The sequence below is a fragment of the Nyctibius grandis genome, chromosome 8, assembly GCF_013368605.1.
Source record: "Nyctibius grandis isolate bNycGra1 chromosome 8, bNycGra1.pri, whole genome shotgun sequence".
Taxonomy (NCBI): domain Eukaryota; kingdom Metazoa; phylum Chordata; class Aves; order Nyctibiiformes; family Nyctibiidae; genus Nyctibius; species Nyctibius grandis.
This window is the reverse complement of record NC_090665.1, coordinates 9,456,768-9,482,968: the sequence shown is the minus strand read 5'-3', so window position 1 is coordinate 9,482,968 and position 26,201 is coordinate 9,456,768. Positions and strand designations below refer to the sequence as shown.

Here is a 26,201-nt window from a genome sequence, read left to right as displayed (position 1 = left end):
AGTGAAATAAGTGAGAAGTGATTCAGACACTTTTCTATAGAAACATATGTAACCCCTGTACATCCATCATGAAGACTGGCTTTCTGAAGTCTTAATTTCTTTGTGGTGTGTGCAGTCATACCAGTCACGCAACATAAATACAGAACCTTACTTTAATAGCTCCCAGCTCAGCAGGAGATGAGAGAACAAGAATCAGATCTCAAACCTTTGCCCTTCACAACTAGCAGTTTGCTACCACTGTGAGTTTTATCAAGAAATATTCTGCCTCCCCCAACCTTCTCCCTGCCAAAAGTCTGCAGTAGATAAGAGTAAGCTTTCCTGGGAAAAAAGACTGTCTGGGATACTGGTACAAACTGTGATTTAACCCTTACAACCTCTTTTGCTAGTACATCTATGCTACTGTAGAAAAGGCTTCATCTGTCGACGGCCGCTTGGAAGCAACAGCTCCCCAAAGGGGATCACAGCCGCAAGCAGGACAATCTTTCAAGGGTAAGGTGGTCCTGTAAGAAAATGCCTGTAAACCCGCTGCCCTCAGACTTCTCCTTCCCCAGCTCTCCGTGGCTGCTCAGCAAATGTCATCTGCCTCCTTTGCGAATCCATCCTGAAAAGCCCGCGGGCTTCTTCTCTCTCACCTCTTCTGAAGTTCATGTGTTTAAAGCGAGAACTGCTTCGGGTCTGTGCGCCTCCCTGCCCTCGACAAACTCCGCGAACGCCTCTGCGAGCACGGCGCGGCAGAACAGGCTGTCACAGCACACGCCTTCACACCGAGCCCTCGCAAGATGATTTAATTTTGTGTATTTAAGAAGAAAAGTACATAAGGAGTTTTCCCGACAGAAAAGCGGACCCGGGGGGGCCGCGGGTCCGGGGTAAGGAGCCGGGGGGTGGTGAAGGAGCCGGGCGGGACCCCAGCGCACCCGGCCGCCACCACAGCAGCCCCCGTCCCAGGGCCACTCCTCGCCCCAACCCCGCCGCGGGACGGGAGCCCACCCGCGCTCCCGACCCCGCAATAACACCGGGGAGAGCGGGGACGGGGGCTTTCCCCTCCCTCCCTTCCCTTCCTCGAGCCGAGGCGCCCCCCCGCTGCGACGATCAACTGCCATTCGCGCCGCAGCCCCAACCGCCGGCCGCTCCCCGTCTCTGCCGGGGAAACCTGGATGGGGCCGGGAGCGGGACGGGGCCGCGGGCAGGGGAGGCTGCCGGGCCGGCCCCCGGTGAAGGCTCCCGCCTGCTGCGCCGCCGCCGCGCAGCGCCGGTTCCCGGCGCGGGGGATGCGCCGCACTGCGCATGAGCGGGAGGCGGCGGAAGGGCCCGTGAGGAGCCGGGAGCTGCCGCCGCCGCTGGAGGAAGCCGTTGCCGCCGCCGCCCTCAGTCTCCGCCTGAGCCGGGAGGGAAGAGGCCTGCACAGCCCTCAACATGGTGAGCGTCCTCCGGGGTCGCCTCTCAGCCCGGCCCGGCCCGGCGCCTCGGGGCCGGCTAGCCGTAGCGACGTCGCAGGGGCAGCTGGGGCCTAGTCGTGGCGGGCTGGGGTGTCCGGGAGCGGCGAAGGGGCCGGTCCTGGGGACCCCGCAGCCGGGGCATGATGTGCTGGGGCCGTGGGCTCCTCGGTCCTCCCACTAAGCAGGGTGCAGAGGGCGTGTGGGGTCCGGGAAGGGCGGCGCGGTGGGCCGGGGCCGCGGGGCGGGCGGGCGGGCAGGAGGCTGCTCCTGGGCAGGGGCGAGCGCCGGGGCCTAGGTGGGGGGCGCGGGGATCCCGCGGAGGCCTTCGGCCCGCGGGGCTCTGTCAGGCCTCGTCACGGCGAGGAGGTGCTCGCTTGCACTTTGTATGAAGGTTCAGGCACCTTTGTACGGGACAGGGGCAATAGAGGCGTTTTGTGGGCAGCTGGGTCTGTGCCCTGTGTGGGGTGGTGAGCAGCAGTGACTGGAGAGAGTGCAGGGGACTGCCAGAAACCGGGAGCTACTTGGAGTTTTTCTCAGGATTTCAGGCAGCTCAGGGCCCATTAAGCGCTGTCAGTTCACTGGGAAACGTGGATATGTTGATCCTTCTTGAACTGGGATTATGTTGTAGAATTTTTAGATAATTTTTATGGTTTTGGTAAGGCTCCTATGAATATGTGTTGTAAAGGAGAACCTATCTGTCTTGCATTTTCTCCATAATATTTCTTTCCTTATAGCTAAGGATTTGCTGTGGACTCTTACATCAAGTGTCTTTCTCCCTTCCCTCTTCTAGAGGGAAACCACAGTGGTTGGAACAAAATTTGCTATTTTTGTTCACTTAAAAGAAAAAAAGACATTCCTTAGCTTTAAATAAGGGGGGTCCCTCTTGGTCTCTTGCATGGTACCCGAGGGAACATGTTCCCAGTCATACTTCTAGGCCTTCTCTGTATACAAAAGTTGTACAGCTTTAACTACACCTGTACAGTTTAAAGTAGTACTTTTTTCTATAGCAGCTGTATTGTCTTGGGAAGGGTGTAGGAGGGAGTCTAAGATCTACGGGTGTACACTTATTGGTATAAAAATATCTTATACCTGCAGTTAATATTATTCTGGCAAGCAATGTTGAAGGCATATTAAAAAAATGTGTCGTCACCTTTAACTGATGGAGTTATGTAGGCAGAAAAATTTGGTCAATAGGATTTAAATAGTGGTACAGCATGTAGACCTCTAATAAACTTATCACTAGTATAATTTTTGATTAAATAGTTTGATGTAGATCTTCACTTGAGTTTTCCGTGGGAGCTTAAAACTGAAGTCTGGGTAAAGTTCAGACGGTAGAGGTGTCACAGTCATTCTGCAGTTCTGGGACTGTCTCAAATAGCACTTACGCAGTAATGCTACACAGCTCTTTATGAAGGCTTTTTTCCATAAAAATCACCTAGAGCTGACTCACAGTATATCCAGTGTAGGTGTGCAAAATACACAGTGGATGTACACACATATATTATTGGCTGGCTATGTGGTTAGAAATGTAAATTGAACAATACTGTAGTAAGTGGCAATATAACAGAAATAGTGAGGTACGTTATTCCAATAATAGCTTTTTGTGAGCAACAGCAGAATCCTATCTGCTTAGTCTTCTTGGAAATACTTAACTGAAGAACGAGGTGTTATATTCTATGGAACAATACTATACTGATAGATTGATATTTATCAGATTGGAGGGAGTATTGGAATACGCTAGTCATGGCCCCAAGCATAGTTGTTAGGCATTATGCAAACTATTTTCCAGGTTGTGCTTGTTGACTCCAACACCCAGGTGAAAGGATGACATAGACACTGAAGTGGGACTAAATGACAGGCTGCAGCTTTTATAAGTAGTAAATACAGGTGTGAATTGTTTCTAGTGCCCAGGTATAGGATTCTGTACCTATACTTGTGGTATGTCAAAATCCTCTATTTAGTTAGGGGAAAGAGTAGGGAGACTTCTTCACGGAGATCTGAAGATGTCCATCCAGAAACATTAGATTCAGTGTCCCATTTTTCTGCCCATATGCACTACTGCTCTGGCTAGTCCTTCCAGTGGCTATGGCAGGTTCCTGGGGCCAGGCTGCTTGTCCAGCACAGCAAATGCTGCGGTACAGGCTCCTGCAGCTAGGGCCTGGCTCCTACTCACCTGTGCAGTACCGCCAGTTAGAGCGCTTCTGGCTCTGACTTAGTCTCACCAGTGGTCATACGGCCAGTGCTTTCAGGACAAAGGTTCCTGGCTTTGAGCTGTCTTTGTCCAGTATCTGGAAGGGAGACCATTACAGCAGCCTGTTAGGCTCGCTCTGGCTGTTTAGGTAACTGGAAAAGTGTTTTCTGTCCGGTGCTCAGGTACACCACCCTGGTGATGTTCCTTGGATTGCTGATAGCAATCTGCTTCCCTTACCCACGTTTTCATCTGAGCTGAGCAGCATCTGTAGAAGTGGTCTCCTTCACCTTATCTGTTGGTATGTGACTGCTTCATCTCATCATGAGGACAAGTAGTGTGCCTGTGAATCAAGACAGAGCAGCAAGCTGGTACATTAAACTCTTAAGCCATCTTCTCTGAGGAGAAGAGCTACTACCTGTACTATTCCGAATGATTTAATGAATTTAGGACTATGTGTGATTGTCAAGGCAAGTGTGTGAGTAGCCATATCTTTATCCAGAGCCAAATGCTGACCTTAGCTCTATTTATATTATCTATTATATTGTCTAATTTGTGTTCTCCAAAGAATATTTCTATGCTGATAAATATGTAATTTCTTACTGCAAACCTCAGGTGACAGGAAGTTGTAAAAAATTTACTATTACAAGAATTTCATGTCTGACGCTGTCTCCTGTAATGTTACTGTACTTCATGACATTGTTATGTAGTGTTTAACTCAACAAGCTATTCTGCAATGCTATTTTGAGTGGTGCATATTCATGTCTGTAGTAGTTTGTTGATATTAAGTGTTTTTGGTTTTGGTTCTCCCATAGTAAAACTTGCAGATTCTTGGCATTACACGTAGGACGGAGTAGTCTGAGTGCTAGACAAGATGGTGCATGATCTTGTTTCCTCTCCCAGCTTACCAGAGAAGCCTTTGAACTTACACTGTAAAGTCACTTTTAACTAGAGCCATGAAAAAATTATTCAGGAATATGAACTACTCTGAGAACAAGGTGTGAAATTTATTAATGTAGCTCTTGATATTTTACTCATGTTTTATGTTGCCAATGCAAATATAAGGTATGAATGCATCTTCTAATGGCTGAATAGAGCTTCTGCCCTGGACCAGAGTTAAGAATGCTAAACAACTGACAGCTTTGTTTTGTCCTTTATTAACTGGAAAAGCCTTGATTTTTGGTGTTTCCTTCTCCTCTCAGGTTAACATGAATTACCTTAAAACATGATTACAACTACTGCATTCTTCTGGGTAGCTATATATTGATCTACGAAAGACTTCCTGCCCATATGCAAGTACTAAAATTATTTTATCCACTAAAAGAACATTAGAGGGTGTAAAAAGCAACTTTGATTTTATATTGCTTTTGATTTTTTCCTGTTCCTGGTTGTTTTCTGCTCTTCAATAGACCCTGTAAATTTTTAAGCTTTGTTCTGTTCCACTGCAGACAAATGGATTTCACATCAGTTTGAAACAGAAGCTTAAAAATGTCCTGACGATCTTACTTTGTGTGCCCTCTTTTAGAGAAACTGCTGTAGAAAATAATGTAGTTGAAGGGCCTGTTTGTTTACATTATACAGAAACTATGGCCATTTAATTGTTTTTGTCTTTAACTTAGATTTGATGTTTTTTTTGGTGGTATACATGTATGCTATCACAGTTGGTGGATTAAAATGTAGTTCAGTGTATTCAGAGACTTCTGTTGTTGTGATTAACTTTTGTTTTCTTATCAAACAAAGAAAAACACTCATGATTTTGCCTTTTAAGCTTTAGCCATGTATTTGTTGACTACAGCCAGTAAACCAGATTATTTGCAGGTGTCTTGTACATTCCTTTAATGGGTACAGGAGCAACATTCTCTTGACCATTAGTGTTGCATAAAGACGTGACAAAACTGGCAGTCATAATCTGTAAGGTGGTTATATGCACAAGCCTGTTCTGTGTGCGGGCTGAAGTTATTCTGTGTTTGAACTGACATCACTGGGGTCCTTTGAAAGTGCAAGGATGCTTCCCACAGCCAGATCTCTTGCTAGAGTATAAAAGCCTAGACTTTGTGAGGTTGATTCTATTTTAGAAAAGGCTTTTACCTGTCACATGCATGAGAACTTAACAGGCTTTTCTTTGAGTCCCGACTGAAACAAAAGCGCAGATGTCACATCGTTCAAATTCCTTTAGTTAGCAGTGAAACTAGCAGGGATCAGATCATCTGTAAGCAGTGGCTGAGAAGGGAAAGGTGAAAAGCAGTTATTCATTAAGGAGTAAGTCTGTGAATGCCTTCTTTGGGGGCCAGAAGGAATTTCCGGCAGGGATACTTCAAACTGATCGTGCACTGCTTGTCTAGCTGACAGCCACACAGAACCTTTGAGCAAAGTCCAAGAACAGGGTTTTGGTAGGAATCCTCAGCTCTCTAGTCCAGGCAGCATGGGATGAAGGTTGTTATTGTTTCCCATGGACATTATCCAGGAGAGTGGAGCCCTCATACAGCTATTAGCTATCCAGAAAACGGTGATGACCAGTGTGCAGAGCTGATCTTTGAATCTGAGGTGACTAAAAATTGAGTGTAGAAGATCAGGAAAAACAACCATATAGTCAGAGTGAGTTGGCAGATCAGTTCTAGCGTTCTTTTTTTTTTTTCCCCTACACTGAGAAAGTTTACTCCCCTAGACGGGGGGGAGTTTCAGTCTGAGGCCAGAAGAAACAATACTTGGGGGAAAAAAGTATTTTTTTAATTTTTATTTTTAATCTTTCACCAAACTATCTGATACTAGTCACTGCCAAGGATGGGTTATTGAATTAGAATTATCAAATTTGGTACTTGATGGGGAGAAGCGATTTTCATTTTAGCATTAATATTATATCACCAGATGTTCATTGGAAAGATTTAATTATTATAGTTTTAAGAATCTACACAACGTATCTTTTTGCTTAGAGAAGTTATTCTGTGTTTTAAAAGTAAGTTCACCTCCTGTCTATTATGATATCCTCATTATAAAAGGTAGCTTGGATACCACACAAACTTGATCAAAGGCTTGCAGATCTGAATTTTTCCTTTTCCCCTTACCCCAAGGGGTAAGACTTACTAGAAAGTTTGTTGCATTTGTTTACCATTGGTTTTCACTTGTATGTTTTAGCAAGAAAGATAAATAAAATTCTATCTTCCCTTTTAACTAGTGTTTAAGTTGTGATATTTTAAATGTGTTGCATTGCATTACAGCCCATACAATTGCAGTGTAAGGTATTTGTTGCCTGATGACTACAGGATTAAAGGTCAGAGGGTGCTCTGGCTTCTGTATTGCACACTTAAAACAATAATAGACTGTTAGAGCTCAGCTTCTAGAAATAGACCTTAAAAGTGCAGAAGGCTTGGAACCTGTTCCTGCTTGAAGTGTGGGTTTTTAATGTGATGAAAGAAGAGCTATAATAGGATAATAAAAACTCAGCAGTAATTTCATCTCTTGCTGTCCTGTAGTAGGCCTTCAAAGAGTTGTCCAGTCACTTAGGATGTGGAGTGTCTCGTCCACATTGGCAAGCTTCTGCAGAAACTTTAAGCAAATATAAAGAAAGGGCTTTGGCACTCCTTCACTAAAAATAAACCCGTATATGACCAGTGAAAATATAGGTATTCCAGAAGAAGATTATGGCTGAACAGTGTGATTTATTGCATCTTAATATATTAGGGAATGCTGTACTGATTAGTGTCATTAGCTGCTTGACTTTGGCAAATTCAATGTTCTTTTTAAAAAGGTTTTATTTTGTTACTATCACTTAGGGAGCCCCAAGCGCAGGAAGATCTCACGTGCATATATAGGATTTAAATTTTATCATAAAAGTGATTTAAGGTGCAATTTTTTTGATCTAATAAATTGCATTCTCCTTTTATGTGACAACACGCAAAATCTACTACCTTTTGTGGTCTCGGGCATCCATGGTGCAGCTCTTGTAAACCTGTTCCTTGACTTTTTGTCATATGCCATTGCTTTTAGAGTTTACCCTTGCAAGAGTAGGGCAGAACAAAGCCTCTTGAGCTTTTACAGAATACTCACTATTACAAGGGCTATGCATACTTATCTGTACATGCTAAAAAACCAACCGACCAACCAACCACAAACCTAGTGGTTAAAGGCACCTCCTGTGTCAAAAAAAAAGAAAAGAAGAGCTAAGGTTGTAGGTGTGACTGTCCTGTAGTGCAGCTGAGTCTGTGGTGATGCAGCAGTGTTGCTGTGTGGAACTGATTTGAGCAAGCTGGTAATTGATACAGAAAATTAGACTTGGGATTGTTTCATCTTCATTTGGGATTTCATTCAATGGTTTGTTTTAATATATCTGAGTTTACACTGTATTTTTAAAAACTGGAACTAAAAATGCTTTAGTAATTTCTGGAATTCATTCCACGTGGCTTTGTCAGTGTAAGTGATTTTTGTGAAAGTTGGAGCTCAGTATTGTAAGGTGCTGATTGTCTGCTGTGAAACTCGAAGCGTGCACAAGTTGTCAGCAGCGAGTCTTCGCAGGACCTGCTCTGATGGGTTGACCTTTACCTGGAACCACTGAAAATGTTCAGAAACATGTTTGTAGTAAAAGGTCCAATGTGAGAAATTTATTCAAGAGGCTAAAATAAAGCAGCAACACACTGTAACTTTAAAAGTAGTATAGCCTAACTAATATCACTGTGTTTAAGCCTGCAGTATGTGCTAAAATTTTAGCTTCAGCTAAGTGTTGTAGATAACAGTTGCTTTCGTTTGGGGGAATTATTTTCTTTTCAAAAGGGACCTTAAATTAAAGGGTCTTGGTCTGTTTACTATATTATGTGGGTCTCAGTTTAAGCCAAATAACTCTGTAGCTGTTAACTATGTGTATGAATAATAGTGTTCACATTCACTGTCATCAAGCATCAGAAAACTGATTTTGACTTTTAGGGCAGATGAATTTGTGTTCTGAAGCATTTGTTCTTTTTTCTAATGATAATGTGATTGGACACTAATTATCCTTTGGAATGAAGAGCTTGAGCTCATACTGCTCTTAAACCATTCGTTATTTGGCTGAGGATAGTTTATCATGTCTAGAGATTTTTTTGGCCTTTTTTCCCCCATAATCCCTGAGAAGGAGCCATGCACTTGGAAGTTACAATAATGAACAGAATGTACAAGTTTTGCTTAGAATGCAAGATAAACTACAAATGAAATATTTGTGCCATGTAAGAAATCCAATCCTGACGTAAAAGTCAGAACTTTTCTGTACCAAGTTGTAACATTAGGAGTCTTTTTGCTTTGACCTTTAGAACTGAATTTGGATTTCGTGCAGGGGCTGTGTGATTGCTTTCTCTGGATCAGCATTTAGTTTTTTGTAACTAATACCCTTGAAACACTGAGTGTGCTTCTCCTCATCAGAAATATCCTTGGGAGTCACTCTATGCTGGTTGATAAACTACTGGCAGCAAGTTCTCCATTCAATTTTGTGCTAGAGCAGAGAGGGGTGTTTCTTGGTCTGGGCAGGAGGCCTGAAATTCCAGAGCTCTCAGCTAGGCTACTCGCTCCCCCACCTGCCTCCAGCAAAATTACTTACCCTGTTGGTGTTTTTTTTTTTTTTTAGCTTCAGTTGCTGCACCTGTGAAATGGAGACAATACCTCCTCACAGGAATGTTTTGCAAATTATGTAGGTGGAGTTGAGCACCTTCAAAGTGAAAAATCTCTTAAAAAAAAAAAAAGTCTTTTCAGATATTTCAGTGTGTAGCTCCCTGAAATGGATGACCCAGCCTAGTTCCTTGCTGCCATCAAGAGGCACATCAAGAGATCCTGTTCCTGACAGTGTGGTCTTGTGCCTGGTCCTGCACTAGCTGGCATTTCTGTTAGTTCAGTCACCTGGGACTAAATGAATGCCAGCCTCTTGTTCAGAGATGGGAAGCTGTGAAACAGCCTGTTCTGCCACAGCTGTTGAGACAATTAATCTATCAAATATTTTTATAGCCATGGGCTTCATTCAGGCCTCTCAATTGTCCTTTTAGTATTCTTCTATTACGAGGAGAGTGTTTTTTTTTCTTTTTAAAAAACAAAAACTCATTTAAATAGAAAGGCTGTATTTGAATTTGCTGTGTCCTTCAGCTCTCTCCTCAAATATGCAATAAGAATACTAATCTTTTATTTCTGTGATTGCTTTGCCAGCATGAGTTTTGTGATGATTTAACTGTTTTGTTACAATGTTAAGTACCTAGAATGAAGGTAAGTTTAAATTAAAAAAAAAAAAGAGAAAATACATGTTGGTTTGAGTGTCTAACTGCCCCAGCAGTTAGAGAATTGGAAAAATTATAAAAGGTACTGATTTAAAAATATTAACAGTACTAATGATTTTCTTTTCTTTTTTTGTGCAGTGAAACATTTCTAGTTACAGTATTGTCTGTTTTTACTAGAACAAGTTGAAATCATCACAGAAGGATAAAGTGCGTCAGTTTATGGTCTTCACACAATCTAGTGAAAAGACAGCAGTGAGTTGTCTGTCTCAAAATGACTGGAAGTTAGATGTTGCAACAGACAACTTTTTCCAAAATCCTGAACTTTATATACGAGAGAGTGTTAAAGGATCATTGGACAGAAAGAAGTTAGAACAACTATATAACAGATACAAAGGTGAGTACCCTGAGTTTTAAGGCTTATTTCCTAGTTGTATGTATGTATTCTTAACTACAATGTATCATTGCAGCTGTGGTCTTGTGCTTGGAAATCTTAACCCGCTCTTTCAGCTTTTTCTATTACTAATAATAAAAGTTAGAAGGGGAATCTATGTAGACTTCTTCACAAGGATTACAAGTGTTTGCTTTATGTGCTCTAAATATACATACATTTATACCAGATTAGGGTCTGGAACTGCAATTGTGTGTACAGTGAGTAGCTGTAATGGTTAACGTGGATGTTAGGTGATTCTTCTGGGGAAAGCACATCACTCAGGACTTGCTCCTGATGGAGTGAAAGGTTGCATACCAAGGATGGATTCTACCTAAATTTTTGTTCACCTTGTGCTTATTATCAGATAGTTACAAACACAGCAGAAAAGGAAATCTCTTTATCTGTTATATAGCTAGTGTTCAACTACCACAAGTAGTAAAGGGGATTGAGTACAATAGAAGAAATTCTGTGTTTTAGCACTTTAAAAAAATCAAAAAATGAGTGCTACATTTTCTGTCAGTTTTCATATGCGTGCATAATCCAAATACCATTTTCCTGAAGTCTTTGTTGGCTTACGTTAGTAGATCTTTGTTAGTGCACTTGAAATGTGAGCATCTCACTTCCAGACCAGATGTTGATTCATTCCTTCATGGAAAGAGGAGCGTGCCTGGCTGACTTGGAATCAGTAATGGGGCAATGTAACTTTCCTCTTGGAGGTTACCATGTGCAATCACATGCATGCTGGTGATGCCAGAAAATGCATAAAACTAATGTCGACTTAGTAGTTTATGGGCAGATTTGATAGCTGTATCAGTACAGCTTGCAAATGGACACTGCAGAATTGTTTAGAATGGTTCACAGATTGGCAGTCTTACCAAAGATGCCAATAATTAAGTGTGCTGGTGGGAAAGGGCCACTGTTCTCTGTGTGGCATGAGTCAGAATATCATGCATATTATTAGGCAGAACACAAATGTTTGTGGTGCTTTTGTCTCTCAATGAAAACACCATAAGCTTCATTGTATGGGAGGCTTTACTGTAGTAACTTCCTCAATTGTTAAAGCATAACCATTGAAAATACTAACTTAATTTTGTTTTTAAAATATTCACTTGTAAGAGCTGATCACAAAAATGGCTTCTTGAAAATGTTTGCTTATCTTAAATACTCATGTTGAATAAATTAGCTTTTTCAAAAATGTGGTTTTCTTGATACTTACTTTTATATCCCAAAGATCCTCAAGATGAAAATAAAATTGGTATAGATGGTATACAGCAGTTTTGTGATGATCTAGCTCTCGACCCAGCCAGCATTACTGTACTCATCATTGCATGGAAATTCCGAGCTGCAACACAGTGTGAATTTTCAAAGCCAGAATTCATGGATGGAATGACTGAGCTAGGGTAAGTGTGCAGTAAGTATTAGACACTGACCGTGTAATCCAGTGTCAGAAACTGGAAGGTATGGTGAAACAGCCCTATTTTGGGGAATTCAGAACCACATTGTCCTTTCAGACTTCAGACACTTTTCGGAGTCTAGCATCACTTGTCCGCCTCTGTAAAAATGCATCTGCTGTCTGTGTGCTAGATGCTTAGTGACCACAAACAGGGAGGCAGCTTTGAGTGCTAATTGCCTTGGTTGTGTGAGTATTTCAGTAAGTTGCCATAGAGCTACTCAAGTAGGTAAAGCCAGGATGTTGGTCTGCTGTCTACCATACCTGGGTTTTCTCTGCCTTGTAAGAATGTAGTAGTCTCTTACATTTTTCTGAGAATCTTGTGGATTAGAGAATCTGATGTACCAGCTAATATGTGCAAATGGCAATGTGAAGAAATACAATTATTTCATTTCTTTGTTGTTACAGGTGCAGACTAATTAAAGGCTTCCTGAATTTTGTTTTGATAATCATATTATATTCCACAAAAATTTTATAAATTTTTGTTTAAGTTTTCACTTGTATTTTATGGCAAAATCAATAATACACAAATAAACATGCTTTTTAAAATGCAGGTGTGACAGCATAGAAAAACTGAAGGCCCAGATTCCTAAAATGGAACAAGAATTAAAAGAGCCAGGAAGATTTAAGGATTTTTATCAGTTTACTTTCAACTTTGCAAAGAATCCAGGACAGAAAGGTTTAGGTATGTATTCTTAATCACAAACATTTGTTTGCAAATATGGGAAATGACTGATTAAAGCAGTAAGTGAAATTACTGTTGTCATCCAGTGAGTCTGAAAGATAGCCACTATTGGGATAAAGTACATTTCTCTGTTGTGAAAGACAGATATCAATTTATGGTGTTCAAATTGATAGAAATATCTGCATCATTAGTATAGACTACAAAATTTTATGAGAGAGGGTTTATTCTTTCGCTATGAGTGCGTGCAATTCTCAGTAAACACAATGGATTATGATCTTACATTAAAGGCATATTTAGACCATTTAGAATTTGCAGCACTGAACAGATTAATTTAATTTTCACTTTTAGGATAAATTACAGATAGATTTCTATATCCTGGGCTTGATGCCTCGTTGTGTTGTTGTTAACAGGTGCCTACCTACAGACTTTTTTTTTCCCCCCTTAGCTCACTGAATGTTTTTTTTTCATTATTTCAGAGCTCTTCTGCTCTTTGTGCTTTTGGTTAGTATAACAGGTAGTCTTCAGTTAGCCTGCACCCAGGGCTAAACAATAAGCAGTTGTTCTCTCACCCAATGTCCCTTCCCAGACCAAGGAAGGGAATTGGGAAAAGGAGGGAGACTCACGGGTTAAATTTAAACAGATTTAATAAAACAAAGAAACCAATATCAATAGTAATACAAACACATGAAATTATACTTACCCCACAGAGTTGCAGCAAGTTGCTCCAGGGATAGCAATCCTTGAGAAAGAGGGAAGAGAGCAAAAAGAGCTCCTTACCAAGCCCTCCCTTTTATAGTGAACTTGATGTTAATGCTATAGAACACACCTGTGGGCCAGCCTGGGGCAGCTGCCCTGGATTTAACTGCTAAAGGCCTTGATCACCATGGCTGGCCACAAACTGAAGCAAAATCTAACAGAAACTTGATTCTATAAATTTTATCCCCATGAAACCAGGACACAGGTGAAGTGGAAGAATCACTTATAAAAAATATATTTTTTTTTTAAATAAAACCCAAAAACATGACAAAACACAGTTAGGATGGAACTAAATGAACAAACTGTAGATCTGTCTATTCAAAACAGCAAAAACGAGGGAACAAAAATTTGTTTCAAGCAGTAATGTTAACCAATCAGAATGCATATTCTTTTACATACCGTGTAGTTGAGATATTAACTGTAACTAGTATTTCATGACTGTTAACTTCTTGAGTTAACTCTTCTACTTTGAGAAGAAATAAAATACTGAAAGGCCAGTAGGTCTTTCTTGGCAGCTTGTGAATTTATTTTTCTCAGTAATGAAAATGCTTTAAACTGCCTGCCTCTGACCAGCTTTGCATTCATGCACTGTGAAAAGATGAGCATTCTGCTTTGGTTTTATTGTCTTTTATATGTGGACCAACTTCTAGCTTAAAAAGAATATTGAAAAATAAGTAAATAAGCAAAAGCTCCATGTCTTAGTTTCAACTCTGTGTCATTCTTCACCATTTTTCTGTATCCTGTTTTTTGTTTTCAATTGGATTGTGACTTTCGTTGCCTTTGAAGAAGCTAAAAGAGCACTGCTAAACTGCTTAAAAATTACTTGTGCATGCATGTAGTCAGATGTGAGTCCTGCAAATAAATGAATGGGCTGATTCTTATTTCTTGTAGAAAGTAATATTTTTTTTTTTAGGCTGCTACAACAAGGAAAATGTGGACAGTAATTGAATAGTGAGAGGATAGAAGTTAAGTTATGGGGAGCGTCAGTGTGGAATCAGTTCTGCAATGTGAACAGTTGCAGGATTTTGTTTTTTTTTTTTTTACGGTTACCGTTGTAACATTTGTATGTTGTTTTTAATCTTTAAACAGCTTTACACAAGAAGGAGTATTTTGCAGAATCCTTGTAAGGTGGTAAAAGTGAAATGACAAATCACAATGATATCATAATTACATGATCATTTTTTATTGTATTTTCTCAAAGCTTCAGAATAACAGAATTGTTTGATGTAGTACTTGCCTCTTGTTTTCTTCTCCATATTTCTAAGGTATAAGGAAGACTTGCATTCTTTTTCTGAAATTTTTTTCCCCCCTCTAGTCCTGTATGGAAATTAATCTTCTGAGTATCCCAGGTGGAACAGACTTCAGTAAAAATTATTTACCAGGAAAATTAAGTCCCTTGCTTTATTTCTCATTCATCTTAAAGCTTCTTTATGCAGATAAAGCTCTAACAGTGATGAAGACAAGTATAATTTTCTCAGATTCATATAGCATATATATAGTGTAGGGTGGGTTGTGTTTTTTTTTAAGTCTGGGTCTGGAAGTCTTGTAGAACTAAGCTTAAAATCTGGATGCTTACCAACCCTTTTGGTGCCAATAAATACACAGTTCTAGGCCTGAATTTACGATAGGGCAGAATAATTCTGGAAACCCTGAAGCAAAGGAATATTTGGAGAAGTACAGTGCTGCAAAGTAAGTGCTCCTAGTTAGGCAATTAATTTTGGAGTGTCTAAATAACTGCTTGTAGGAACTTACAAATTGACTTTAATGTATATTGGTCTCTAATCTTCCAAAGATTGTGTAGTAGTTCAGGCAGAGTTCTGGAAACGCATTTCCTCTGCATAATGCCTTACTACCGTGTAAGTACTGTGGATGTCTTAAAAGTTCTTGTGATAGTTGCATATCATTTGAGAATACCTTTTAGCTGATGTTCATCTCAAACATTGTTTGCTTCTCTTGCATCTCTCTGGATAAAACTCAAAATGGAGCTTATATTTTGAGAGTTTCTTATTTGATCCATGAGGACTTTCCAGAGCATTCTTTCACTTTCTTATGAAACCCTAAAACTGTATCTTTACTCTTAAATTTTGTGATTTCATAAAATTTCTTTTAAAACATGTCATTTGTCCTAAGGCATTATGTCTTTGTGCTTTACATGTTTGGACTCACATAACGAGTTTGAGGTTGCAGCATCCCGAGATCTGTTTTTTAAAGGCCTCGGCTTGGCTTACCCACAAGAATAATCTCAAAATTGTATAAACATGTTGAAATGCACAGTTTGTTTACAGTGTTTGTTTATAAACCACTATAAATATGCAGTGATTTGATGACCTTGCATTTTTTGGTATGCCTGCTATTAATGCATCACAAGTAAATAAAACTTATTTTTCTGATCTGTTTCCTCGAGGAACTGATCAGCTTAATCTGAAGTTTGTATCTATTCAGTTTTAGAAAGTAGTTATAGGTGAAAGCTGAAGTGCATATTTTTGTATCTGAATTTTCTGTTAAAGAGAGATAAATAGCCTTTACACTCTTTAATAAGTTGTCATTTTCACATGCAGCTTATTAACTGAGGAGTAGTGACTTCTGTTTAATTCGTCTCTGCTTCTCAAAACTCAGACTTACACTTTTGTCTGAAATCACACCCCTTTGCAGCTGCTGGAAAATCCTCCACAAATCTTATTCTTTACTTTGGTCAGGAAGCGTTATAATGTGAATATGCTGTTTGAGAAGAACTTTTAATATCAAAGTTACTAAACAATTAATAAGCTCCCCCCCATCACCATCTATTTTCCCTCCAGCAATGCAGCGTTCATGCTTTGTTTTGTTTGCTATTGATTTCACCTCTAAGATCCACCTCCCTGGGTTTTTTTAAACAGTTTGGGCGCCTGGGGGAAGGGAGTGGTTTTCTTGGGGTTATGTCAGGTTTTTTCTTTTTTTTTTTTTTTTTTTTCCTGAGGTGCAGTTGATCACATGCCTCTTCTCTCTGCTCTCACAAGAGGATTGTTTGTGGAAGAAGAGATTTGCTAGACTGCAAAATATATAAGAGCTTTTGTTAAAAAAGAGGTCACTTAACTAGGTAGCCTTTTGGGGTTACTGTATGTACTTGGTGATGGATGCTGAATTCAGTAAGATCACAGTTAGTAGCATTTTGTTATGTGGTACAGAGGTCCTTGTTAATTCCTGGTGATGGAGGTCACGCGAGGTAGAGATTTAGAGCTCAGATACGTAACTTTCTTTTATCAGCTAACACGTTCCTGTATGCCACTAATAAACCGTAACTGCATGTCAGTTTAGCCTTTGGCAAATACCAGGGAGGTGAGGATTGGTTTTTTTTCCCCTTACGTACTAGACTAACCAGTCTCTTCTTCTAAAGGCTACACTATTAACAGCACCCACCGCTGACAGCAGCACGCAGTTGCCTGACAGACAGTAGGTTGTTGTTCCTGAATTGTGTCAGTTCAGGTTTCTCAGGCAACCTGAGAAACAGATTCAAAACAAGCAGGAACTGGAGTCTTTGGGGGAAAAAACAAAACCAACAAAAAACGCCCCCAAAATCCAACCTAACCAAAAAAAGATCAACAACTAACAAGCCATCAACCATCTACTTGTACATGGTTAAAGATTTTTTCCAAAAGGAAACCTGATTGCAGAAATGAACACTTGACAAAAGCCATGTTACAAAGCCAGCACTTGTAACAAGGTTGCTCTAAAAATGAAATCATAAAAAGCTAGTTGTATGTAAATTGTATTTTAGATATTAAAAAAAAATTAAAGCAGGTCTTACTACAAAATACTACAAATTTTCTTTTCAAGTCAATAGCATTTCTAAGACAAAAATATTTCACCGAATTTTAACTAAAGTATTGTTAGGTAGCAAACGGCATATGAAATATCCTTGTGTGTTTTGGGTATTTTAGATATTAATATGGGCAATTTTCAGTTCTTCTATATTCAAGTGATAGTATCGAAATCTGTAAAATATTTGTGTAATACTTTATGGTTGCCTTTTTGTAAAGGATCCACAACTATATTTGCATTAGATTAATTTTTTCACCTTTATGAATATATGGTTCATCTTAGTGTTAGATACCTGTGGAGATGATATATTTGAAATGTCTATCTCTAAAAGTACTATATTTTAATATTACAGATTTAGAAATGGCCATTGCCTACTGGAATTTAGTACTTAATGGAAGATTTAAATTTCTAGACTTGTGGAACAAATTTTTGTTGGTAAGTTTAAATCTTTACATAAACTGGACTGCAGAATTTTCAAATCTTGGAAGATAAATATGTTTAAATTATTGAGTAGATGAAATAGACTATTTTGACCCAGATCCCAGATACTGTACTTCATAGTGTGTATAAGAGAAATATGTTCTGGGGCTATGGATGCGTCCAAGACAGTAAAAATGAACGTGTGTAACAGTTTTTAAATTTTTTTTTTAAACATAAATTTTCCACCCCTCCAAACAGGAACATCATAAAAGATCAATTCCTAAGGATACCTGGAACCTTCTTCTAGACTTTAGTACAATGATAGCAGATGATATGTCTAACTATGATGAGGAAGGTAAACATTTTCATTATCTTTCATTAACTTCTGTGTTTCATGCTACATTTATTACTGTGTATCTGCTTTGGCACAGCTGTATAATAACAGCGTAATTAGAGTATCACTGGTGATCTAAAGTTCAGTTAGAGCTACTTTAATGCATGTTGTTATCATCTGTTTATTACTGCGGGTTTAAAAAAGAAATGCTGAAACTTTCTTAAATCCGTTTTCTTTTTCTCTTCTGTCTGAGCTCAAATGCTAATTCTTATTGAGACAAATCCTGACATTTGTCCATTTAAAAAACACAGGTTCTCTGTCAGCGCACTTCTTGGTGTCTTCAGCTAAGTAACTGATTCATGGCCTGTGCGTTCCTTCGTAGGGTCCTCTGGTTATTGAATTTCTTAGCTGAGAATATTTTTTAAGTTTGGTTCCTTCAGTTTATATGAAGATGGGACCTGTAGTAATATTAAAGTGAAGCTGGCAGCATACAGGGATTGCTAAACATAAGTTATTTCCTACCAAATGTGTTTCTTGTAAACTTTTGTATTGATCTTTCCTCTTCCAGTCCATCTGTAGTCAAGAACAGCTAATTACCTTCAATCGTTGGCAGCAGATCAGTTCAGTGAGTGGAGGAAACTGTAAACTTCCGATACTTCCAGAGCAGAGGGGAGCAAACTTCTACAACTTTATTTAATAATTATGGACAGTTCTCATTCCCTTATCATTGAGCAAATGGGCTGCTGCCCACAATAAATCAATGTAGTTTAGAAAGATTAAAGGCAGAAAACATGTTTTAATGATTTGGAATAAAAATATTTTAATAGGGCGGGGGGAATAACCAGCCCACAATTGTTTTTAACCTTCACATGACCACCATGCACATGATTGGGGACCTCTTTGGATCTGGCTGCCCATAATATGTGAAATATTGATATGCGTCTTAACTACCTCTTGATAAGGAATATGGAAGAGTATAGATAGTGTAGTACCAACCTTTTAGGGCATTATACTGTACCACTGGCTATTGGAGTGCATTTTGCTGTTTTCAGTTATGGCTGAGTATGCTGATTCTAACAGAGGAGCATTGCATTCATGCAGAACCAGATTGTGAGCAGTAAATGCTGTAGTATGTTAAGATATGCTGCTGCTTACAGCATAGACTGCTTCATCCAATGTTCAACATTTTTTGAGCAGCTATTGCCATACTGGAGACCAAGTTCTGGTGCCAAAACCAGGACAGTTTTAAGCTAGAATTTTTGTCAGCTTTTTTTTTTTTCCCCCTTCTTTATTTGGTCAGGAAGATGAAGGAAGTATGACCCTTGAAAGGGATGTGTATTAACTGGGTTTAAAGGAAGTAGAAATCTGTAACCAGCTCTTAAATTTCAAGGAAGAAAATCAAATTACAATGTTTTGCTTGAAACTATGCCTAGTTAAGACTGGAAAGTAAATGACTTGTTTAGATGTGAAGCTTTAAAAAGAATGTCATGTTGAACTGAGTTCTTATGTTCTGGTCTTTTTTTTTTTTCTTTTAGGGGCATGGCCAGTTCTTATTGATGACTTTGTGGAATTTGCACGCCCTCAAATTGCTGGGACAAAAAGTACGACAGTGTAGCACTAAAAGACACTTCTAGAGTGTACATAGTCTGTACAAATACCTGAAATGGAAAATTGCACAGTCAATTTCTGCTGGCTGGACTGAACTGAAGATCAATCCTCACAGTATGGCTGAGGGTTGAGATAAACCTTTAAGGATACATCTTGGACCATATCGTATTTCATTCTTCTACTGGTGGTTTGGGCTTTTCTTCTAGTCTGGACCACTCTTGCCCATTAAAATTCCAACATTGTGGATTTCATCATGGATTTTTAATTTTTTTATTTTTTTTTTTTTTTTTGGTGGACCACCCTAGTTTCATCTCCTGTAAGTTCTAGAAGCTCTATAATTATTTTGAGGTTTCTGGTTTCACATAAAGCACAATGCTGGTCATCATCAGACAACTGTTGTATGGCATCTGAATTATACAGATCAACATGAAAACAATTTTTAAAAGAATCCTTAAATATACACTTGGGGCTAGTTGCAAAGACTGTACTGATAGCACTTCCTGGAAGAGTGATATATTTAAGTGTACTGGGTCCGATTTTTTTCTTTTCTTTTTTTTTTTTTTTTCTGGAAGAGTACAGGTATCGTCTAAGTGAGTTTGAGTATCTGGTAAAAACAATTGCAGAAATAACCGAGAAGACCGAAGGTGGTTGATACTGGGGTATCTAGGTGCCTATCTGAATGGTTTGATTGTACATCAGCTGACTGTGAGAACAGTTGAAGTACGACACAACTACTGTGCACTTAAAGCACCCGTGTTTAATGTTATAGTCAGCCTCCAGTGAGCCTCGTTGAGATAAGCTGTGTGCGTCATGATAGAATCTAATATTCTCTAGGTTATTATCTAAGAAATCAGATTTCATTACACTTCTGAAATGCTTATCTGTCTGTCAAAGAAAGGTTTTTCATTTCTGTGGAAATCTAAAACTTGAATATACTGCATTTGTGTCTTAAATGTTTGCTACACAAAACAGTATTTTAAATTGAGACACGGAATTTTTATGGTTGAGGTATGATGAAACAAATGGCCCTGTTGTACAAGAAGCTGGTGAGTTTGATCTGAATCTAGGTTTTGCAACCATAATCCTGAGAAGTAAGTTAAATCTTTGTAACATATAGGTACTGCCATTATGGATGACACCCATTTTTTTAATTATTTTGTTGAGCTTTCCTTAGATTGACATATCACTGTGGTTGCCAAATACAGAAATTAAGAGTAAAGCTTTCCCAAACAAGCACAGATCGGATATAAAATACTACACTGGCTTTGATTGCTTAAATTATTTTGTTGATCCATCACTACTTCTTATTGTCTTACTGCATTTAACTTAATGGTTTGTTTTGTTCAAAACAAGTTTTATCAGATGCAGTTCTTTATTTTTATTATAAGAGCTCTTGAGCTGCTATTGTGCTAAACATGGTCTTTTACTCCTCACTTAGTTACTTGGGAAGAGATTTGATAAATACTGCTCGGTAAAACAAGCTGGAAAATACCAAGCTCTAGGAAAAAAAAAGACTATAGTTACAAGTATGGATAGAGGTTTAAGGCCATGCTCAGATAGTCCCATGATAACACCAGAATTATTTTTTGAAATGAGTAATTGGTAATTGCACTAAACAGCAGAACACTTTTATGTAGATGCTAAAAGTATTTTAGGGAAAAAAAATGACTATTAAACTGCTAAAAAACTTTCATTGGTATTCTCCAAAGTTGACCACGAGGCCAGCTCCCCTTACAGCAGCGCTCTTAAGAAAATCCAATTGTGCATTTATTTCAAGACTACAGTTCCACAAAAACATTGCAGACTTTCTCCAGCTACTGGAATTGGCTATGCCAAACAATGTGTGTTTTGCTGCTTTCAGTATTTCCTTTCTCAGTTTTGTGTAAATATAAATGGGGACTTGAACTTACAAGGTGGGGGTGGAAAAAAAGCTCTACAAGGTATCTCTGCGTGCTGTTTTTCTGTCTTGAGGGTTTTGGTACAGTTTCAGATTGATTAGTTCAAGTATGCTGTGTTTGGAGAGGAGAACTGACTTGCTTTTTATCCCAACACAGACTTGTCCCTCAAAAAAAAGTCTGGGATTGGGTAGTGGCGCAATGGCGTGGTGTTTTAAAGACTATTCCTTTTGAACACAAGCTCTTTTCAACAAAATAGCGTTGTCATCAGTTTGGTACTACACGCTTATAATTACTGTGTAATTATAAAGAAATACATAAAACTTTTGACTAATTATGTTGCAGAAAAGGGTTATTTGTGCTATGATGGCATCTTAAAAGTTTTTCAAAATGAGTGACTGAAGTTGAGAGAAACATTGATTTAACAGGGTGTTGTTCTAAGGAGAAAACGCCTGGTTACAGGGAATATTTTGTATTGAAATGTGCTCAGATGTGGCCATGTGTTTTTTCCTTTATATATTTGTGTGGTTTTTCTTTTTTTTTTTTTTTTTTTTTTAAGAATGCAGACAGTTGCTTACTTGGATTGCTTTAATTCTAAGTGCTTATGTCTTCAATTTGATGATCTCCCCTTAAATGGATCAATTTAATTTTGCCAAATGTCAAGAAAAAAAAGGCGGCGAACATCAAGTTTGTAACCTGTTTTTATACATTAAATATGTACAAAATTAGAAGTGCCCTGATATAAAACACTTAATCTTGAGATTATATTTAGTAAAAAAAAAAATAAAAAATCATTTACATATCTCTGTAAGTTCAAATGTAACTTCTTACAATCCCTCTCATTACCAACAGAGGCAATAAAGCTCCAGTGAAATTGCCATAACTAAGTCTTCTCATGCATTGTTTCAGTGTATTATTTGTATTTCTAGAATGTGCTTTTAAGCTGGGGGTGGGGGGAAGTAGGGAATACTTCTCTGCTGCATACACTATTGGTAAGTCTTTTTTTTGGGGGGGGGGGGGAATCTAAGAACTGCTGCAAAACCTTGCCTACTGCTTATTCTCAATGTTCAGAAGTACAAAACGGAGCTGATATTTTCCAGCCACACGGCACTGCCATGACCTGGCGTGTGAAGGAGGACAACACACGCACAGGGCAGTTGGTTAAATATGGTTGAAGGCACCGTACATAAAAAGCGACTTTTTTTATTGATCAACCTGTTAATAAGTAGCTTATGACTTGCTTCAAAACTGTTTTACAATGAAATCCATAATGAGAAATCCTTATTTAAGAAAGATATAATTTTTTAAGAATGCATTTAATAAACTTTTGTCATTCACACTTTATTTAAATAATGTTGCCAAAAGTCTCTGTAGATTTTATTTGAGTATGGTACACTGACTGTGTTTGGTTTTTAAACCCGTGATGCCATTCAGTCCTCTGAGTGCTCAGAGTAGAACACACCATTAAATACTTGATGAACTTACAATCATCTGATCTATCAGAAATAAGCCTTAGCTTTGTAATACCTAGCTGACTATTTCAGTACAAAGATGTAGAAGGATCTGCATGAGTAAACACTCACGAGTTTTGCTCCTGACAGTTCAGACACCTGTAACTCAAACCCAAGTCTGGACATTTAAACCGGTGCAAAACTCAACTCCCTGCTTCTGGAAGTTCTTCCACTAACTTGTCTTCAAGTTCTCAGTTTAACAAAAGCTGCCTAACTGTAATTTGAATGTTTTACATGACAGTACAACTGTTTCCTGTCTATGTCTTCAGAGGATAACAACATTTCAAGCCCTCCTCCCTTGAAGACTTTAAAGGACAACCAGCAGGAGTCAGAATGATAAACCTGTAACTCAAATTGGGAACAGGAAGCCACCTGGGAAGCCTGCAAGGGGATGGAGCTGTGAACATTGTATAGGGAGAGGACAAGGCTGTGGCTGGGCAGCCAAGCGAATGCTCGGTTACATTTTCTGGTGAAGAAACAGGAACAAAGCCCATGCTGGAATTCATCACTATGCACACCTCTGGGAAGGCTCCAGCATGAGCTGGAGCTACTGGGGCAACTGACTGAGCTCTGCTGCTGTGGTTTTTTGTGTTTGTTTTTCCTTTTTCCTTAGTGGTGGACATCTCTCCAGCCTGAGAAGGCAGTGAGCTGTGGCCGTATGTACTCCCCTTGCTGTCAGTGCTCTTCAGTGGCTGTGATACGCGTAGGTAACCAAGCACATATGTGCACCTGCTACTGAATGATCCTGGGCAGATAGAAGGGCAAGCCTCACTTTTTCTCTGGCATATTTTCCTCTAACATTTACATAAATAAAAGAATGACTCAGCTAGAAGTGAAAGTTTTATTTAATAAATATAATTTTCATAAACCATTTTTAAAACTTCTACTGACCAAGCTGTACAATAAGCAAGCACACCGACTCGCTGTCAGAGAATCAAAAATAACATGAGGCAGCCACAGTGTCAGAGGTCCAAAATTCTTTGTACTAATTATTGCTACAGTTTCCAGTTGTCAATGCCCCTTACTTGCCTAAAATTAAGGATCAACATCTTAACAAAGGTACTTCTTGCAGAGATGATACCATTCAAGTTTTTTGCTTCAAAAAAAGAAACAGAACTTGATCACACTTCAGTGAAACAACAGGAGTCTAGATGATTTGTTATTTTTGTATGCCTCAGACCTGAAATCTCTCATGGGACCCTAACTGGGAATTGTAAAAATATATTCTTTGCTGCAATAAGGATATCTTATTTATACCTGAAAGTGAGTCTCACTTTTAACCATTTTCCCCTTTCTAAACTATGTGCTCCATGGATTATTTACATTAAAATGTAAAGAGGTTGAAAACCTACTGACGTATGAAGTAATTTCCTTTAAAACTGAGGAAAAATTAATATACAACACGGGCCATTTAGGTGCACTTCAGGCTTTCTTTCAGACACAAACAACAGTGTATTTCCTTTCTTTCCCCTTTACTTTACTTATAGAGGTCTTTAGCCCTTGGCCCCTCCGGTTTTGTTCATGTCTATGCATTTATACAAACTGGAAACAACAAAGAAGTCATATCTACAGTGATGACAATTGTATGTACTTATTGTAATACAACATCGTAGCATGGCAACAGCTAGAGCAAGGTGAATACCTCAAAGGGATGAGAACATTCCTTTCACCAAAAGCTGCAGAAGCTTGGGCAGCACACAAGGGCGCTCTGTTGAGTTACTTCTGATGCCTCTACAAGCAGTATTTAGCTGAAGGAAAAGATCTATGGAAAGCAGAAGCCTTGCAAATACCGATGCGAACATGCTTCTAAGATGACTGACGGCGAGAGCTGATACAGCCAGGAGCATCCAGTCTTTCCTCCTCCTTTTATAAACTGAGTCACTCCGATAGAGAGCAGAAACCAGACAAATCATGCCACTGGAAGCAAACAACAGAAGCAAAGAACATACAAAACTACCAACAATAAAAACACTCACAGAAAAAAAACAACCCACAGGTCTGCAAAGAAGAAAGTCTTAACTGGGAAATAATTTAGGAACAGAAGAAAGGCTAAAATTAGTCCATGGTTCGCTCAGCTCTAGGAATAACTCCTTTCAAACAACGGTGTCTGTGTAACGCAGTGCCCAATGCAGTGGCGATGGTGTGAGAGTCACTAGGTATTCTACACCCAGAAAACGAGAACCTCAAAATAAATGATTCAGAAGCACATTATGATTGAGCACTTTTGAACACTGATTTTCACCAAAATCACTAATATTTAGAAGTGTCAGATAAAACTATTAAAAATAACGCAACTACAGCTTTGAGACATTTCTCACAATAAAAACTGAGATTTTTTTCCAATATAGAAGTTATACTGTCTTAAAAAACATGTTTGAAAGTATTACCAAAGGTTTCCAGTAAGAAATTATAGTTGCCTAATATGCATTCTACATTGCATAATCTTTTCTCAACTTATCTTTTGCACTAGAAAACAAGAATTCATTCTAAAAATGTAAAGCCAAAGTTTTCAGTGTTCCTTCCTTTGCATTTATTTGTCCCCCCCAACCTTAAAAAATATACAGAATATTTTAAGCAGAATATTTACATTTTAGTTTGTGAAACAATTCAGAGTATCTTCCCACAGTCTTTTCCACTGCACCCTTTAAAAAGCTTTAAGTTTGGCAACTACGTTTTTCCAAGTAACAAAACCAAACCCTATTTTTCACAGAACAAGAACTAAAATCTGCTGAGAACTCAATCCTGTTCTGAAAGTGGTGATGGAGAAGGTGCTTCTATGCAGGAGACACTGCATAGTGATGTGACTATACAACACTCTTGCTTTTAACTCAGAACAGGTCCTATAGGCTATTCTGCCATACGTTATGGGTTTCAAGGCTAAGAAGTAATTCTAAAACACTTCCTCTCCAGGGCAAATTCCCTCTCACCCATTCACTCCAAATACTAGTGTCACACTGCATTAGCTGTGTTTTGTTCAGGCTTCTTCATGACTAATTCTACTCTGTACCCAATGCCCAGTCAATATTTCATACACTTCAGTTGTCAAATACCCAGGATCTTTCTTCCTTGAATAGAAGCAATTTTAAAAGATTTGTGACATCAGTACAAAAACACAGTCACTTCTTCCATCCAAAATATTTGTCAGACCAAAAAAAATCTGGTCTTATGCAAACCAATTCTAAGCTCTTACTGAGAAATTACTGATTTAGATTTACTGCAAATAGAAAAATATACCTTGGCAGACAGATGGATTCTTAAGTTCTTCCTGAATTGTTTAAATGCATGTTTCTTCGGTAACCTTACAAACACTGGGAAAAGGGAAAGTAGGGGGAAAGGGAGAAGAGGAGATGGAAGGTTTTAAAGAAACACATAATGAATGTAAATTATTCTTCAAATATAGGACTGTGCTTCTTTTGTGTAAATATAATTAACATATTTGTGTGGTAAAAGCCAAAATACATGTATG

The 26,201-nt window shown here is 38.9% G+C and overlaps 1 protein-coding gene across 2 annotated transcripts; it reads left to right on the top strand.

Moving 5' to 3' along the window:
• Positions 1 to 1,310: 1,310 nt before the first annotated feature.
• On the top strand, positions 1,311 to 22,107 carry DCUN1D1 (defective in cullin neddylation 1 domain containing 1). Of its 2 annotated transcripts, none has more exons than XM_068406128.1 (7): positions 1,311 to 1,416; positions 10,026 to 10,242; positions 11,510 to 11,678; positions 12,283 to 12,413; positions 17,320 to 17,402; positions 17,646 to 17,742; positions 19,257 to 22,107. In XM_068406128.1, exons 1-7 carry the CDS (start codon positions 1,414 to 1,416, stop codon positions 19,334 to 19,336), a joined length of 780 nt encoding a protein of 259 aa, XP_068262229.1. In that variant the 5' UTR covers positions 1,311 to 1,413; the 3' UTR covers positions 19,337 to 22,107. The 2 variants fall into 2 exon arrangements, with proteins under 2 accessions (XP_068262229.1, XP_068262230.1); XM_068406129.1 differs by having other exon boundaries at positions 9,987 to 10,242.
• The last annotated feature ends 4,094 nt before the right edge of the window (positions 22,108 to 26,201 follow it).

What these genes read in the sequence shown, in the direction of transcription:
- DCUN1D1 (XM_068406128.1), top strand. An exon ending in TCCAGGACAGAAAGGTTTAG is followed by an intron (nt 12,414 to 17,319) that starts GTATGTATTCTT and finishes TTAATATTACAG; the next exon opens with ATTTAGAAATGGCCATTGCC. An exon ending in TGTGGAACAAATTTTTGTTG is followed by an intron (nt 17,403 to 17,645) that starts GTAAGTTTAAAT and finishes CCCTCCAAACAG; the next exon opens with GAACATCATAAAAGATCAAT.